At 43.9% G+C, this 15,065-nt stretch overlaps 1 protein-coding gene across 2 annotated transcripts in view; it reads left to right on the top strand.

Annotated features, from left to right (window-relative positions):
* Positions 1-11,659, top strand: part of LOC138150038 (patr class I histocompatibility antigen, B-2 alpha chain-like) — a 34,675-nt gene extending 23,016 nt beyond the window's left edge. The window contains exons 2-9 of one of the 2 annotated variants that reach the window (XM_069073391.1): positions 7,859-7,935; positions 8,775-9,044; positions 9,248-9,526; positions 9,729-10,004; positions 10,144-10,248; positions 10,755-10,787; positions 10,975-11,004; positions 11,191-11,659. In XM_069073391.1, coding sequence (XP_068929492.1) covers positions 7,872-7,935; positions 8,775-9,044; positions 9,248-9,526; positions 9,729-10,004; positions 10,144-10,248; positions 10,755-10,787; positions 10,975-10,982 — 1,035 coding nt within the window. In that variant the 5' untranslated portion in view covers positions 7,859-7,871 and the 3' untranslated portion in view covers positions 10,983-11,004; positions 11,191-11,659. Of the gene's footprint in view, positions 1-7,858; positions 7,936-8,774; positions 9,045-9,247; positions 9,527-9,728; positions 10,005-10,143; positions 10,249-10,754; positions 10,788-10,974; positions 11,005-11,190 lie in introns of those variants that run through there. The other variant, XM_069073392.1, reaches the window with a different exon arrangement.
* Positions 11,660-15,065: the final 3,406 nt, after the last annotated feature.

The following is a 15,065-nucleotide window of genomic DNA, read 5'->3' as shown; positions in this document are numbered from 1 at the left end:
CAGACATACATACATATATATGTATGTATAGACCTGTTAGACCTTTTTTTCTTTCTTTGGTCTCTTTGGGGGTAGAGACTTAGAAGTACTCCTGCTGAGTAAAAGGGCATACACAATATAAAAACTTTTGAGGCGTAGTTCCAAACTGCTTTCCAGAATGACAGCGCCAATTCACAACCTCACCAGAAGCATATCAATATGCCGTTTACCTGCAGCCCCTCAAGATTTGTCATTTTCTTTTTGGGACAGCCTATAATTCTCTTAAAAATTTTTTTATTTGAAAATTTTAATTAATTTATTTACTTTTAGTTTACAACATTCAGGTCCATAATCCCTTGAGTTTCAAATTTTCTCCTCCTCCTTCTCCTCCTCCTCCCTTCCCCTATGGTGGCATGTAATCAAATATAGGTTCTAAAAATACCTTCACATTAAACATTAGTCAAGTTGTAAAGAAGGATTATAAACAATGGAGTGAACAATGAGAAAGAAAGGACAAAACACAAAAGAGAGAGCAAGTAGTCTGCTTTAATCTGCATTCAGACTCTGTAGTTCTTTCTCTGGATGTGGATATCCCTTTCCATCATTAGTCTGAGTTGTCTTATAACCTTGCATTGCTGAGAGGAGCCCAGTCTATCAAAGTCGTTACAGATACGATGTGTCTGCATTGTGTACAGTGTTTTTCTGGTTCTTCTCCTCTCACTCACCATCAGTTCATATGTCTTTCCAGGTTTTTCTGAAGTCTGTCTGCTCCTCATTTCTTCTAGCACAATAGTATTCCATTACACTCATATACCACAACTTGTTTAGCCATTTCCCAATTGATGGACATCCCCTTGATTTCCGAGTCTTTGCTACCACAAAAAGCTTTGCTATAAATATTTTTTTTGTACATATGGGTCCTTTTCCCACTTCTATGAGCTTTTTGGGATACAGCCTTAGAAGTCAGCCTGTAACTAACACTTGTTAACCTGTTCCTTCCCTCCTCTATAGCCTGTAGATGGCTCCAGAGAGCAGCCTTTCCTGCTGATACTCATCTGCTGTTAAGTTAGCAGTTATTTATCTGATCTCAAGATGTCTCTTAAAAGAGGTGTGCTTTTTACTCTGGTCCCTGAAGGTCTTTTCCTCAGAGATCCAAATCAGTTGACACCCCAGGTTTTCTTACTTAGGCAGCTGTTTTACAGCTGTTTCACTCCATTTTGGAATGCTTTGGAGCATTCTCTCTGTCTCTCTCTGTCTTTGTCTCTCTTCTCCCTCTCTCTCTCTGTCTCTCTGTCTTTGTCTCTCTTCTCCCTCCCCCCTCCCATCTGATTTTTAGTGCTTTATTTTGAGCAATGCCATCTCTAGGGCCCAGGGCCTACAATGCCTAGAATGGCTCCTTGCATCCCTCCAGTTAACACAGCTAAGGTGACTGAATGTCCTGTACCCTGAAACCTCCAGACTTAACGCTATATTAAAATTCATATTAAGCAAGAGGAACATGTATACTTTGGGTCCTAAGATATTTTCTCCTCTCTCCTTCTTCTATTTGAATGACTGGGGAGAGAAAAGGGCACTTTCATTTGCAGGCATTATTATTGTTTGTCCTTCTGAAGAGGATCATGACATCAGAAAGGAGATGTCATGACTTGCAAGTGAATTGGACTTAAGTGAGGGAGGGCTGTGCAAAGTCAGCAACCTTACCCCTCCAGAGTCCTCTGGGTTCAGTGACAAGATGTAGATCAGGAACACTGGAGATAGCATTGGATGTAATGGGAGGCCTTGGTCTTTTTTGAGCTAAGGTCTTTCCCAGGTCTCAGTTTTTCTGAAGCATCTACCATTCAGTATTAACTCTAGATAAAAATGAGGCAGACAATGATGTCTTTTACCTAATCACAATAAAATAAAATAAAATCAATCTAGGAGGAAAACCCTCAGAGTTTCTGGACAAAATAGGAATAATTGTTATTTATTTTTCTTTTTTTTGGAGGGGGGAAGGCAGGTAATTGGAGTTAAGTGACTTGCCCAAGGTGTTTCAAGTGTCTGAGGCTGGATGTGAACTCAGGTCCTCCTGACTCCAGGGCTAGTGCTCTATTCACTGTGCCACCTAGCTGCCCCCAAAGAATTGTTATTTATACTCACTCTAGGCCATCAGACTCCAAACAATGACCAAGAAGCAGAATGATTTGGGTTTAAGGCATGGTCCATAAAAAAGAAATCTAGCCCATAAACCCCAAGATATCTTGCTAGGTTTCAGGGATGAAAATTTATATTCCTTTGGGCAGAGCACCTGCAGGTAATGGTATGATTCCCTATGCAGACAGGGGGAGAGGAGAAGAAGAGGAAGGAAGGGAAAGAAGGAAGGAAGGGAAGAGATACATTGCCCAACTAAAACTGACCACTTGTGTCCCCTGCAGTTAGGCAGCTATTTATACTCAGAGGTTGTTGTTTATCCTTAGTTCTTGAAGAGGACCATGATATCAGGAAGGAGATGTCATGACTTGCAAGTGAATTAGATTTAAGTGAGGGAGGACTGTGCAAAGTCACCAGCCTCACTTTCTTCTCCAGAGTCACCTTCGTCCAGTGGCAGTGACAAAATAAGTGACTTGACCAGGGTCACATGGAGTAAGGTGAGGAGAAGGGAATATCTAACTCAGCAGAATGAATCAGAAGCAGGGTTTGAACCCGGGCTTTCCTTATTCTGAAGCTAGCTCTCTATGTACTCTTTTTGCCATGTTTCCACTATAAGGTAATTACTCTCATAAGCTGTAAATGTAAATTTTGTCAGTGAATTTAACACATTGAATATCTGGATATTACTTTATTGCATGTTGTTATGAAATGAATAATAAATTCTTAATTTTATTGAATGTGATCAACTAAGATAATTACTTGGTTTGATTGTTTTATACTAAAAAAGAACACTTTTTTTTATTAAACAGCAGAATCATTATAAAAAGTTTGAAAAATACTTTGTCCAATCCTTTCATATTATTTTTTTTCTTTTTAAATGCTTTACTAACTTCTGATTTACATAATTCGTTTCCGCCAGATTTTGAGTTACAAATTTTCTCCTCGTTTTTCCCCCACCCATGCCCCCAAAACAGCAGTCCCATAGGATATCCCCACCTCCAATCTGCTCTCTCCCATATTTTCTCCCATACCCATTTCGACTTTTCCATTGGATCTCTATGCCTCAGTGCCTGTATATCTTATTTCTTAATTACATGTAAGATGGTATTAATAATAGTATATACATATATACATACACACACATATAAATATATATATATATATATTTGAATATTTGATTTTAAAACTTTCAATTCCAGATTCATTCCCTTCCCCCCCTGCCACCCACCCCCACTGGGAAGACAAGCAGTTCAGTATAGGTTGTACATGTACAGCTAATGCAAAACAATAACGTCATAGATATATTGTAAAAGACTGACTATATTTCCCTCCCTCCTATCCCACCTCCCACTTGTTCTATTCTCTACTTTGATCCTGTCCTTTTTCAAAAGTGGGTGCTTCCAACTTCCCTCCCCCTCAGCCTGCCCTCCCTTCCATCATCCCCCCTCTCATCCCCTTCCCCCCCTATTCTCCTGGAGGGTGAGATCCCCTATTTAGTGTGTATTTCACTCCCTCCTCAAGCCACATTCAATGGGAATAAGGTTGACCCATTCTCTTTTGCCTTCCGAGTCTTCTCCTCCATTGTAACCATTTTCCCTTGCCTCTTCTGTATGAGATAGTTTGCCCCAATCTGTCTCTCCCCATCTCCTCTCATTGTATTCCTCTCACCTCTTAATTTCACCTTTTAAGTATCATCCCTTCCTGTTAAATTGGTCCTGTGTCCTCTATCTATGTATACCTGTAAACATATATGCACACATTCACATGTGTATTCATATGCCCATATACCCTCATATATAGACATATATATACATACATACATACATATATATATTTCTAATCCCTTCAACTACTGAGAAAAGTTTCATAAAATACAATTATTTTTTTTCCATGTAGGAATGTTAATAATTCAACTTTGATAAGTTCCTTATGATTTCTTTTCCCTGTTTACCTTCTCATGCTTCTCTTGCTTCTTGTATCTGAATGTCAAATTTTCTATTCAACTCTGGTTTTTTCAGCAAGAATGCTTGAAAGTCCTGTATTCCACTGAATGACCATATTTTCCCCTGAAACATGATACTCAGTTTTGCTGGGTAGGTGACTCTTGGTTTTAGTCCCAGCTCCCTTGACCTCCAGAATATCACATTCCAAGCCCTTCGATCCCTCAGTGTAGAAGCTGTCAGATCCTGGGTTATCCTGATTGTGTTTCCACAATATTCAAATTGTTTCTTCCTGGCTGCTTGTAATATTCTCTCCTTAATCTGGGAATTCCGGAACCTGGCTATAATATTCCTAGGAGTTTTCTTTTTGGGATCTTTTTCAGGAGGTGATCGGTGGATTCTTTCAACCTCTATTTTGCCCTCTCATTCTAAAACATCAGGGCAGTTTTCTTTGAGAACTTCCTGGAGGATGCTTTCCAGACTCTTACTTTGGTTATGGCTCTCAGGCAGTCCAATAATTTTTAAATTATCTCTCCTGGATCTATTTTCCAGGTCAGTGGTTTTTCCCACGAGATATTTCACATTGCCTTCTATTCTTTCATTTGTTTGGATCTGTTTAACAGCATCTTGATTTCTCATAAAGTCATTAGCTTCCATTTGCTCCAATCTAACTCTGAAGCAATGATTCTCCTCATTGAGCTTTTGAGATTCTTTTTCCATCTGGCAAATTTGACTTTTTTAGGCATTCTTCTCCTCATTGCCTTTTTGAGCCTCTTTTGCCATTTAAGTCAGTCTGTTTTTTAAGGTATTATTTTCTTCAGTCAGGCTGTTGACTCTCATTTCATAATTTTCTTGCATTGTTCTCATTTCTCTTCCCAATTTTTCCTCCACTTCTCTTATCTGCTTCTTAAGGTCCTCTATGGCCTGTAACCAGCTTGTATTTTCCTTTGAAGCTTTTGGTGCAGGAGTTCTGACTTCACTGATTTCCTCCTGTTCCATGCCTTGCTCCTTCTTGTCCCCAAAATAGGAGTGTAATGTTGGAATCTTCTGTCTGCTTTGTTTCCTTTCCCTGGTCATGTAGCCCCTCAGTCACTTGAACCCTGGGCTTTTTGCCACAGTAGGACTCTTCCACCAGACAGGGGAGTTTTCGTCCCAAATGCTGGAGTTTTCTCAGCTGCCGGAGGTATTAGATGGGTGCCCTCTCTGAGGTCTCCACATGCTCTGGCAAGCTGGACACACACCCCAGGACCTCCACCCTAGACTGCAATCCAGATCCAAGCAGGTTAAAGCAAGAGCGATGACCCCTCAGACTGGTGCTTGGTCCCCCTACACTCTGCAGGCCAGGAGCTGAAGCCGCCACGTGGTGCTGGCTGTTTCATATTATTTTTGAGAAACTTGTGGGCTGTAGAAGAAAAGGGAACTGTCCAAAGTAAAACAACAAAGCAATGAGTGACAAGCTAAAGATCATGCCTAGCTCTTCTGAATCTAAATCAGGAGCTCTTAAACTACTCACAGGCCTGGATACCGACGGTTGGGGTTGATAATTCAAAATCATAGACTAAGATCTCCAAGGTACTTCAGATATCTATGTCAGATCCTATCTGAACAACAATCCCTTCATATTAACCATGTAAACATTTCGTCTTAGAATGTGGACCTCCAATGAGGGGGAAGCTATTACTTCCAAGGCACCCCATTGCACTTATAGATAGACCTAATCCTTAGGAAGATTTCCTTACATGGAAGCAAAATCAGCTTCTTTGCAATGTTCATTCATTCTGGTCCTTGTCTATTGGACACATTCCTCTGGACACATCGTTCATACCTTTTCTAAAATGTGGTGCTTCAGATTGAACATAATACTCCAGATGTGGCCTGATCAAGACAGGGTCTTACAGAAGTGCTGCTTAGAGGAGTCCGACTGGGGGAGGGGGGAGGGAGAGAAAAGAACAAAAGAACATGGAAGATTCTGAGAGAGGACAGTGTTAGCTACTGAGGGAGAGAAGGGCTGAGGAGACTTCAGCCTAACCTTTTGCAGGGGAGATATTACTGAAAGAATGGAAAAATCTAGGGATTTGACTACATTTTCCCTAGAAAACTGGTGTACTAGAAAATTGTGCTGTGGAGAAAGGAAGCACAATGGAAAATGATAAGGGTTGAAGTTTTTTAGGAGAAAAATTTGTAAGCTCTGTTGGGATCAAAAGGAGAAAGATGGGGTAGGATTTGGTCTGAATAGTCTGATAGCAGAAAATTATGAGAAACTAAATAATTCAACTCTTTCATTGCCTTTCCACATAGTGCTGACTTCAATATGATTTGCAGGTAAAGGTGTCTATCAGGACTCTCTCTAGACCAGCATGGTGTTGTGGAAAAGAGGCTTGAATTTGGAATGATAGGATGTAGGCTCAAATCTCAATTTTGCTACTTCCATCTTTATGACCTTGGAAAAATCTCTTAACATCCTTGTTCTTTAGTTTCCTAATCTGTAAAATAAAGGAGATTATCTCTAAAATCCTCTCCAGGGTTAACTATGCTGTCCATAAAATTTGGAGTTTAATGCTTTCCTAATTGGGGTGATGAGACAAGAAAGAAGGAAAATCCTACCAAATGTGCCCAAGTTCTTTGTTTCTGAAAACAAACACAAAAACATGGTAGTAGGAATTCACATCTTCATATTTCTGGCAGCTCAGAACCAGTCTTAGGCTGAAGTAGTGCTCCTCCCCATTTTAATAATTAAGCTCTTTTCATTTATTGTTATTGAGTTGTGCCTCTTTTTTTTTTTTTACCCCATTGGACATTTTCTTACCAAAGAAATTGGAGTGGTTTTCCATTTTCTTCTCCAGCTCATTTTTCAGATGAGGAAACTGAGGCAAACAGGGGTAAGTGACTTGCCTAAGGTCATACAACTAGTAAATGTATGAGGCCTGGATTTGAACTCAGGTCTTCATGACTCCAGGCATTGGATTCTATTCACTGTGCCACATACCTGCCCCTTTTACAGTGAGACAAAGTCTTCTACTCTGATTTCAAATTCCATTTACTGGACTCTGATTTACTCTTTTTTTTTTTTTTTAAAGCAATCGGGGTTAAGTAACTTGCTCAAGGTTACAGGGCCAGTTATTTCTGGGTGTGGTGCTAAGTATCTGAGCCCAGATTTGATCCCTAGGTCATCCAGACACTGGTTCTGGTGCTCTTACTGGCTGAGCCACATGACCACCCTTCTGATTTACTCTTTATTCTTGGGTCCCTTGCTTGGTGATTTACAAAGCCTGGGGAAGTTACAAGCCTGAGTCACAGCTGAGATGGATGTCACTAAAAATGGAGGTGGCAATACACCCACAAATCAGTTTCCAGTTTTCTTCAGTCCTCAGACACCCTCAATTTTGTGTGGGGACATTTTCTTCCTAACTTTTAAGGAGGGGAAAAGGTCACACTGAGGAGGGCTGGAGGTTGGAAGGCCAGCAGAGGAGGGTTGAGGGCTGGGACCTTATTTTAATCTGGTTCAAGCTGGAAGCAGAAGAGCTATGTGCTCCTGGAGTGATAATGGAAGGGAGGAAGCCTCAGGCAATACATAGAATTAGAGGCTGCTCTGTAAATAACATAGAAAGATGAAGCTGGAGATTTCCCCTGTCAGTTTCGGTTTTGGTCTGGAAGCACTTGAACGTTCATTCTGCCCATTCATCAATGACGTTTTTTGTCTTACATTTTCTATTGGGTGAAACAGATTCTGTGAAGCCAACCAGAATTTAACGTGTCTTCCCTCTATAAACCCAGTCAGTATAAAATGGTTTCCGTGATTTTTGTTCTTCCTTCCTGTTAACTATGGAGCGTTATATGAGCTCTCTCTTTTTGTTGTGCAGCCAGATCATGACAGAAACCTGGGCAGGTAAGTAGAGAACAGTGTTAAACTGCTGCCTGGAGACTGGACAATACATGGGGTTTTGCTACAGAAAGCTCTTCCAACACTAGCCCAGAGTATTTTCCAGGGAACCAGCTCCTTAATCTTAGGTGAAGTCAAGGTGGTGGTAAAAGGAAGAAGCAATTAGTAAACCTGTGTGTGACCTGGGGAGCCAAGTAGCCTTTCATCCCTTAGCTGGGCTTTGGCGGGGGGGTGTGGGGGAGGAGGTGTGTGGGGGTTGGTGTGGTGTGTGTGTTGGGGGTAGTAGAGGGGTAGGGGAGAAGGCGGGGTCTGGATGTTGGTCCCTTAGTTTGGGTGTGCCAGTGGATTGGTAGGTGGGTGTGGGGATATAGTGCATTGAGGCAGAGATTCCCGAAGGGAAAATAGGTGCGACCGTCCTGGGGGCTTTAAGAAGGAGCAGAGCTGTATGGAAACCCCCGGCATTCAATGGCGAGGATAGAGAACTCGGAACTGCTTTATTAAAGAGCTTCAGAGAGGGGCGTGAGAGAGTGTGGGATGAGACTCAGGACCCTGACTAGAGGTGGGGACGGAGAGAGAGGGGGGCATCGTCTAGGAAAAGGGGCACTAGGACCCACCTGGGTTATCAGTAAAAGCGTTTTGCTCACGTGGTGCACCCTCAGTGGCCGGACTGGGATGTAAAGGGTGGGAAGGCATCTCCAGGCAGCGGGGTTCAGAGTCCAGGGACGCACCCTGGGTGGGACGGGGTCAAAGGTAACACCTTGAACTTGGCCGAAGACTCGGGGGGCCCCCCGGGGTTGGGGTACGCGGTCACTGGCCTGAGTTCGGTCCGGGTTCCAATGTCTCAGGCTCTCACTCCCTGAGGTATTTCGACACCGCTGTGTACTGGCCCGAACTCAGGGAGCTGCGGTTCATCTCCGTGGGCTACGTGGACGATCAGCAGTTTGTGCGCTTCGACAGCGACAGCGTGAGTCAGAGCGCGGAGCCCCGGGCACCGTGGATGGACAAGATGGACCAGGACTACTGGGAGGCGGAGACGCGGTTGTCCAGAACTGCAGCACAGAATTACCGGGTGGGCCTGCAGACCCTGCGCCGCTACTACAACCAGAGCGAGGGCGGTGCGTGACGTGGGGACCGGGGTCACAAATCATGTCCACCGACCAGAGTGGGAAGAAGAGGCCAGGTCTGGACATGTCCCAAGGTCACTTTCGGGTTCCACCGGGGACAGGGAAGGAGGCATCCCGGGTCGTGGGCGGGTACTGTAATCAGCTCCTGGAAAGGGAAGTCTGACTGCGCTGACCTGGGGGCTGGGGCGGGGCAGGGGTCCACATCTTCCAGCGCATGTGTGGCTGCGAGATTTCTCCAGACCTCTTCTTCAATCGCGGCTTTGAACAATATGCTTACAACGGATACGACTACCTCGCCCTGGACACGGAGACCTACACATGGACGGCGGCAGTGCCCGAGGCTGTGAACTCTAAGCTCAAGACAGAGGCAGAGAGGAGCTTAGCGGAGAGAAAGAAAGCCTATCTGGAGGAGACTTGCGTGCTGTGGCTACACAAGTATCTGGAGATCGGGAAGGAGGCTCTGAAAAGGGCAGGTACCATCAAACCCTCCTGAGTGTTCGAGGCGCTCAAGACCTCTGACCAGCCCTACTCCACCACACCTACAAGCCTTAACCCCAGGTTTTCAACCTCAGGGACCCTAGAGCCCAGATGGTGGGTTGTTCCCTGTCGTCCAGTCTGTCCTGGAGGGGAGGGGGAAAAGGAAACCCTGTAAATGCCTCTGACCATTGCCCCCAGATGCCCCGACTGCCCGAGTGACCCGTCACACAGCCCCCAGTGGGGAGGTGACCTTGCGTTGCCGGGCCCAGGACTTTTACCCTTCGGAGATCTCTCTGACTTGGCTGAGGGACGGGGAGGAACAGCTCCAGGAAACGGAGTTCATTGAGACCAGACCTGCTGGAGACGGCACCTTCCAAAAGTGGGCAGCTGTGGGGATCATCCCGGGCCAGGAAGGGAAATATACCTGCCGAATACAGCACGAGGGACTGTCTGAGCCCCTCACCCTGCAATGGGGTAAGGACAGTGAGGACAGTCTGGGGAAAAGGCCATCCCCCACCTCCTAAAAAGAGTCGAGGGATGTGGAGTTCCTGGGAGGGAGTTTGGGAAGGGGTTTGTGAATCTGAGGGCCTTCCATTTTCCTTTTCCATTTTAGAGCCACAGTTCTCATACACATGGATCATTGTGGGGGCCAATGTTCTCCTCCTCCTCCTCATTGCAGTTATTGCTGGAGTTGTGATCTGGAGGAAAAACAATTCAGGTAGGCAAGACTGGAAGGGAGTCACGTTAGGCAGCAGGCACAGTGGAGATTCTGGCTTCCCCAGAACTGGCAGCTTGTCTTTCTGTCCCCAAGTCCTCTATTTTCCATCTAATAGAATGGTACATAGACCCTAATAATCTAAATGAACACACCTGTAAAAGGAAACCATTTTCTGGAGGATGCCTTGCAGGCTGCTGAGTGGGGAAACTGCTTCAGACTCAGATCAGAAATGAATATGGGGATTTCTGCGGAAGGAACTGGGTGTCTCCTACCTGAGGGTTGTAGACCAGACTTAGAAACCTATTGATGCAGGACTTGAGTTTGGGAAGTGCCCATTTTTATTGCCTCTTTTCTATGTATGGAGTCCAGAAAGACTGGAGTGGGGGATGGGGTAGAATAACAGTCATAGTAATTTGTTGTGTCTCCTAGACAAATCAGTGAACTTCTGAGGCCTTAGTATGGTCTCCTTTCCTGGATTCTTTGCTGGATTTTTTTTTCTTTTACAGGTGGAAAAGGAGGGAACTATGTTCAAGCTGTAGGTAAGCGAAGGGTTGACCTGGAAGGTAGAAAGAAGGGGCCAGCTTATGGTATCTTTGGGACATGAGAAATTAAGTCAGAGGAGAGGCTTACCCCAGCAGCCTTTCTCCAGGGTTCCCTTTCCCTCCCATGCTCCAGTTCTGTAAAAAAAATGTCCCTGACATGGCTGTTTCTCTCCTTTGTTCTCAGACAGTTAAGATGTCCCTCTCACAGCCAAAGGTGAGACTCTGGGGACCTTGGAACTGGAGAGGGGCTGGTGTAAAAGGGGCCAAACAAAGAGGATGGGTATGTGAGTGGTTGGGGTGAGGATTGGATGGGTGGTGAGGTAGGTTCTTCAGAGTGATGAGAGGCTTGAGTCCAGAGGTGACTTTGAGGGTCCCCCTTAATCCATCTTTCCTTTTTTAGCTTGAAAGAATTGCCCCATCTGGAACTGAGAAAGAAAAAAAAGGATATTCAAGTCTCTAATTCCTGTTTTTTTCCCAGTTGACCTTTGGCTTCTCTTCCCATTGTTGTACCATATTCAATTTCAATTCATTGTTGTACCCTTCATCTTGTCTCAGTCCCCTCCGTCTTGTGCTCCCTCCTTCATTGATGTAAAGTCTAGGTCCCAGAAAAGAAGAATAGCCTCCCAAGGCATTGTCACCAGTCCTGTTGTGGGACACTGAAACCTAACCATATTTCATAAAAGTTCTTAAACTGAGTATTAACCAATTGCATTCCTCTGCTTCTGTAACTTCCTGCTGTTGAATGTATCTGATCATTACTTTGTGACTTTTGTCTTTAAATACTCTGGCTCTACCCTTGCTCGGGGCTGTCCTATTTGAGTCTACACTCTGGACAGTCATGAGCTCAATTAAAATTCACATTAAATTTATTTCTGGGTCTTTTGGCACAACACCAGCATTGGCCCCTGTACTCTACTACCCAAACCCCAGGGAAGCATCATTAGTGCCCTCACCCTGTTATCTAAGGCCTCCAACCCCTGCCTCCTTTCTTTCTGCCTATCTCACTTTATTCAGCAAATTTTAGTATATATCTTTTCTTTTTCTTTTTTTTTTAAGCAATTGTGGGTAACTTGTTCAAGGTTACACGGCCAGGTGTTTCTGGGTGGGTGCTAAGTGTCTGAGCCCAATCCCAGGTCATCCGACTCTGGGGCTGGTGCTCTTACTCACTGTGCTAACTGACCGCCCCAATATATCTCCTTTCATTTGGCCAATTCTGCTTTTCAAGTCATTCTTCTCCTCATTGACAAAAGAACCTTTTTTACCGTTTGGCCCATTCTGTTTTTCAAGGTGTCATTTTCTTCAATTTTTTTTGTGCCTCCTTTACCAAGCTGTTGATTCCCTTTTCATGATTTTCTTGTATAACTCCCACTTCTCTTCCCAATTTTTCCTCTACCTCTATTACTTGATTTGTAAAATCCTTTTTGAGCTCTTCCATGACTCGAAACCAATTAACATTCTTCTTAGAGGCTTTGGATATAGGAATTTTGACTTTGCTGTCATCTTTTGAGTGTGTTTTGATCTGCCTTATTGTCACCGTAATAACATTCTATACTCAGAATTTTTTTTTCTGTGTTTTCCTCATTTTCCTAGGCTGTTTCTTGCTCTTTGCTGAAGTGAGGCTCTGCTTCCAGGGTGAAGGGCACACTGACCCAAGCTTCAGAGGTTTTGTGCAGCTGTTTTCTGAGATACTTCTAGGGAACTCCTAAGTTTTCAGTTTTTTGGAAGTGCTAGATCTAAGGAGAGGTGTGTGTACTCATCTCCTGGCCTGTGCTCAGGTCTGTGAGTGATTACAAGTACTCTTTCCTCATTCTGAACTGTGATGAGAGTCCCTGCTCCACTGAAGCCATTCTGATATGCAAATGCTCCTCCTTGCCCACTGGGACTGCCACCCAGGACTGTGACCTGGATCTGAGAATGGACAAAGCAACAGAGTCCTGCCCCCAGTGCTAGCAAAGAGACCTCTGTGATCTCCTTCTGACCAGTTGTTTGATCCCCTTACCATCTGTAGGCTGAGAGCTCTGGAAGCAACTGCTGAATAATTTACTCCCAAAATCTGCTCCTGGTTTGCTGGGGCCTAGTCTGGGGTCTAGACCTTTCCTGCCAAACTTTTAAATTTGTCTTGGGCTGGAAAATTGTTTCACCCTGTTCCTTTTGGATTTAGGGCATTATTTATAGGTCTTTGTTGGGGTTTGGGGGAGACCTCAGGCAAGTTCCTGCCTTTGTGTTCCATCTTGGCTCTGCCCCTGCATGTCTTACTTTACAAGGAGAAAACTCAGCATTAAGGGTAAAATGGTTTTGGAAATGAGCCCTCCTTCCCATTTGATGTTGTACTGAACTCAGTGAAATTTTTCCTACTGCAAAACATGCATAATTAATTATTTTTCTTGAAATCCATCCCTTTTTCCATTTGAAGGTTCTTTTCTTTATGATCCAGGACCAAAATCCACCTCCCAAAATCACCTGTTCCAAACCTCATCCCTGAAAACCCCAGTTCTCTCTCTCTCTCTCTCTCTCTCTCTCTCTCTCTCTCTCAGCTTTACATTTGGATGGGGAATCCTGCTTCCTGTCCCCTCATCCCTACCCCGAGATGTTCTGGTCATGTGACAGGGAAAATAAATGAAAACTTGGAGACTTCTAAGAATTCTTTTATTTGCTCTGCTGAGTCCGTGATTGCTGGTGGGGGCTGGGGCAAAAAGGGAAAGGAGCCCAGGAGAGGAACAGGGTCTTGCAACTGGTGAGTGTGAAGATTTTTGTCTTTGATTTGTATTGCTCTGGTGCCCTTGTTGACATAGTATATTTTGACTTTCTCCAGAGCATCAGAGAGGGCCCAGGCTCTATACTCCTCCTGTAACTGGAACTATGCACAAACAGGCTGATTGGTCATTAGCCCATAGGCCTACCTCAGCATCCACTTTCAAAGAATTTCAATTCTCTGTTTAGTTGTTATTTTCCTCTACCCTTGTGTATTTACCCTTGCTTTTTTTTTTCATTGGGAGGCTCCCTAAGGGCTTCTGTATTCTCTGCTCAGAGCTCAGTATAGGGGCTCCATCTCTGTTGGTGATGGCCACTGCATTAGCTCACTGCCTTGTCCCCTTTTTAGACTGTCTCAACATTGGGACTTTTCTTCCTCTCTGAAGAACAGAAGGCTCTGAACTTAGAATCAATGAAGGAGGGAATATCTGGTTTCTAAAAGTAAAAAAGCCCCTTCCCCTTCTCTACCTTACTGAGGTCTCTGCCCTATACATGTTGAGAGACAGTTTGTCCCTCTCTACTTATAACCTCCCTCCCCAACTCCCTTTTCCCCTTTTGAATGATCCACACTGCTGGACAAATTTGACTTTTCCCTCTTATATTTTGCCCTAGTGTTTCCAAATAAGAGGAATATTTTAGTTATTTATATTTCTCTCTTATTTTATAATCACTATCCCAGATAAGCATTGGACAGTTGTTTTTTCCCCCTCATCCAAAGGCCATTCAAGTTTTGTTCACTTATTCTAAAATCCCTGTGTGTGGGAGTTTCCCATTCCAATTATTAATTGATCTAAGGAAGGTAGTCCCAAAGTGGTGGAAGCAGGCTGAGACTTAGGCCCTAAGTCTCCTAGTTTATCCCCTAGTTTACATAGGATAATGAAGAAAACACATTTGCTAAAAATATCAGGTCAGATTCTGGGGTCATTTTAGGGCGTTTGTTGTTCATTTAACACTTTGAGTGGCTGGTACATAGTTGTTGCAGCAGAAGTTTAGAGGCCTCTTTGTGAGCCTCTGTTCATTTCCCACGCAGTGTGGGCATTTTGTAATAATAAGAATGTGGATGATCTCCCCTGGAGTGGAAGCCATTTTTTTACGATGGACAGACATGATTTTGGGACCCTGAGGTTGAAGTGGGGAGGGAGCTTAGAGGGAGTAGAACTATATTCCTCTTTGAGTGCAGAAGTTTCCTTTTGCCTTAGTCATCCAGTTGTGGAGGGCTGTAGATGGAGGACTTGTCTTCTCTTTTCTCACAAGACTTCCTAACCCTCTGTGGCTTACAAGTAGCAGGACAAAAATGCTTTCCTTTTTATTTTTGATGAATAATTAGGAAATATTTTTCAAAGAACTGGAGTTGCTCTTCTGACCTGATCTATAAACTCTGTGACCTCTACAGTCTTGCTTTCTGGACCCCCCTTCTTAACAATTGTAAGTGTCCATAACAAGGAAGGAAATTCCTCCTTGGAGTGACCAAATCTGATGGGGTTTATTACAGGATGGATTCCATGCAGGTATAGGTTTAACCAG

This window comes from Petaurus breviceps, unplaced genomic scaffold, assembly GCF_028583685.1.
Source record: "Petaurus breviceps papuanus isolate PSGF00001 unplaced genomic scaffold, PetGlider_PUasm1.0 90865, whole genome shotgun sequence".
NCBI lineage: Eukaryota > Metazoa > Chordata > Mammalia > Diprotodontia > Petauridae > Petaurus > Petaurus breviceps.
This window is presented reverse-complemented; position numbering and strand designations above follow the sequence as displayed.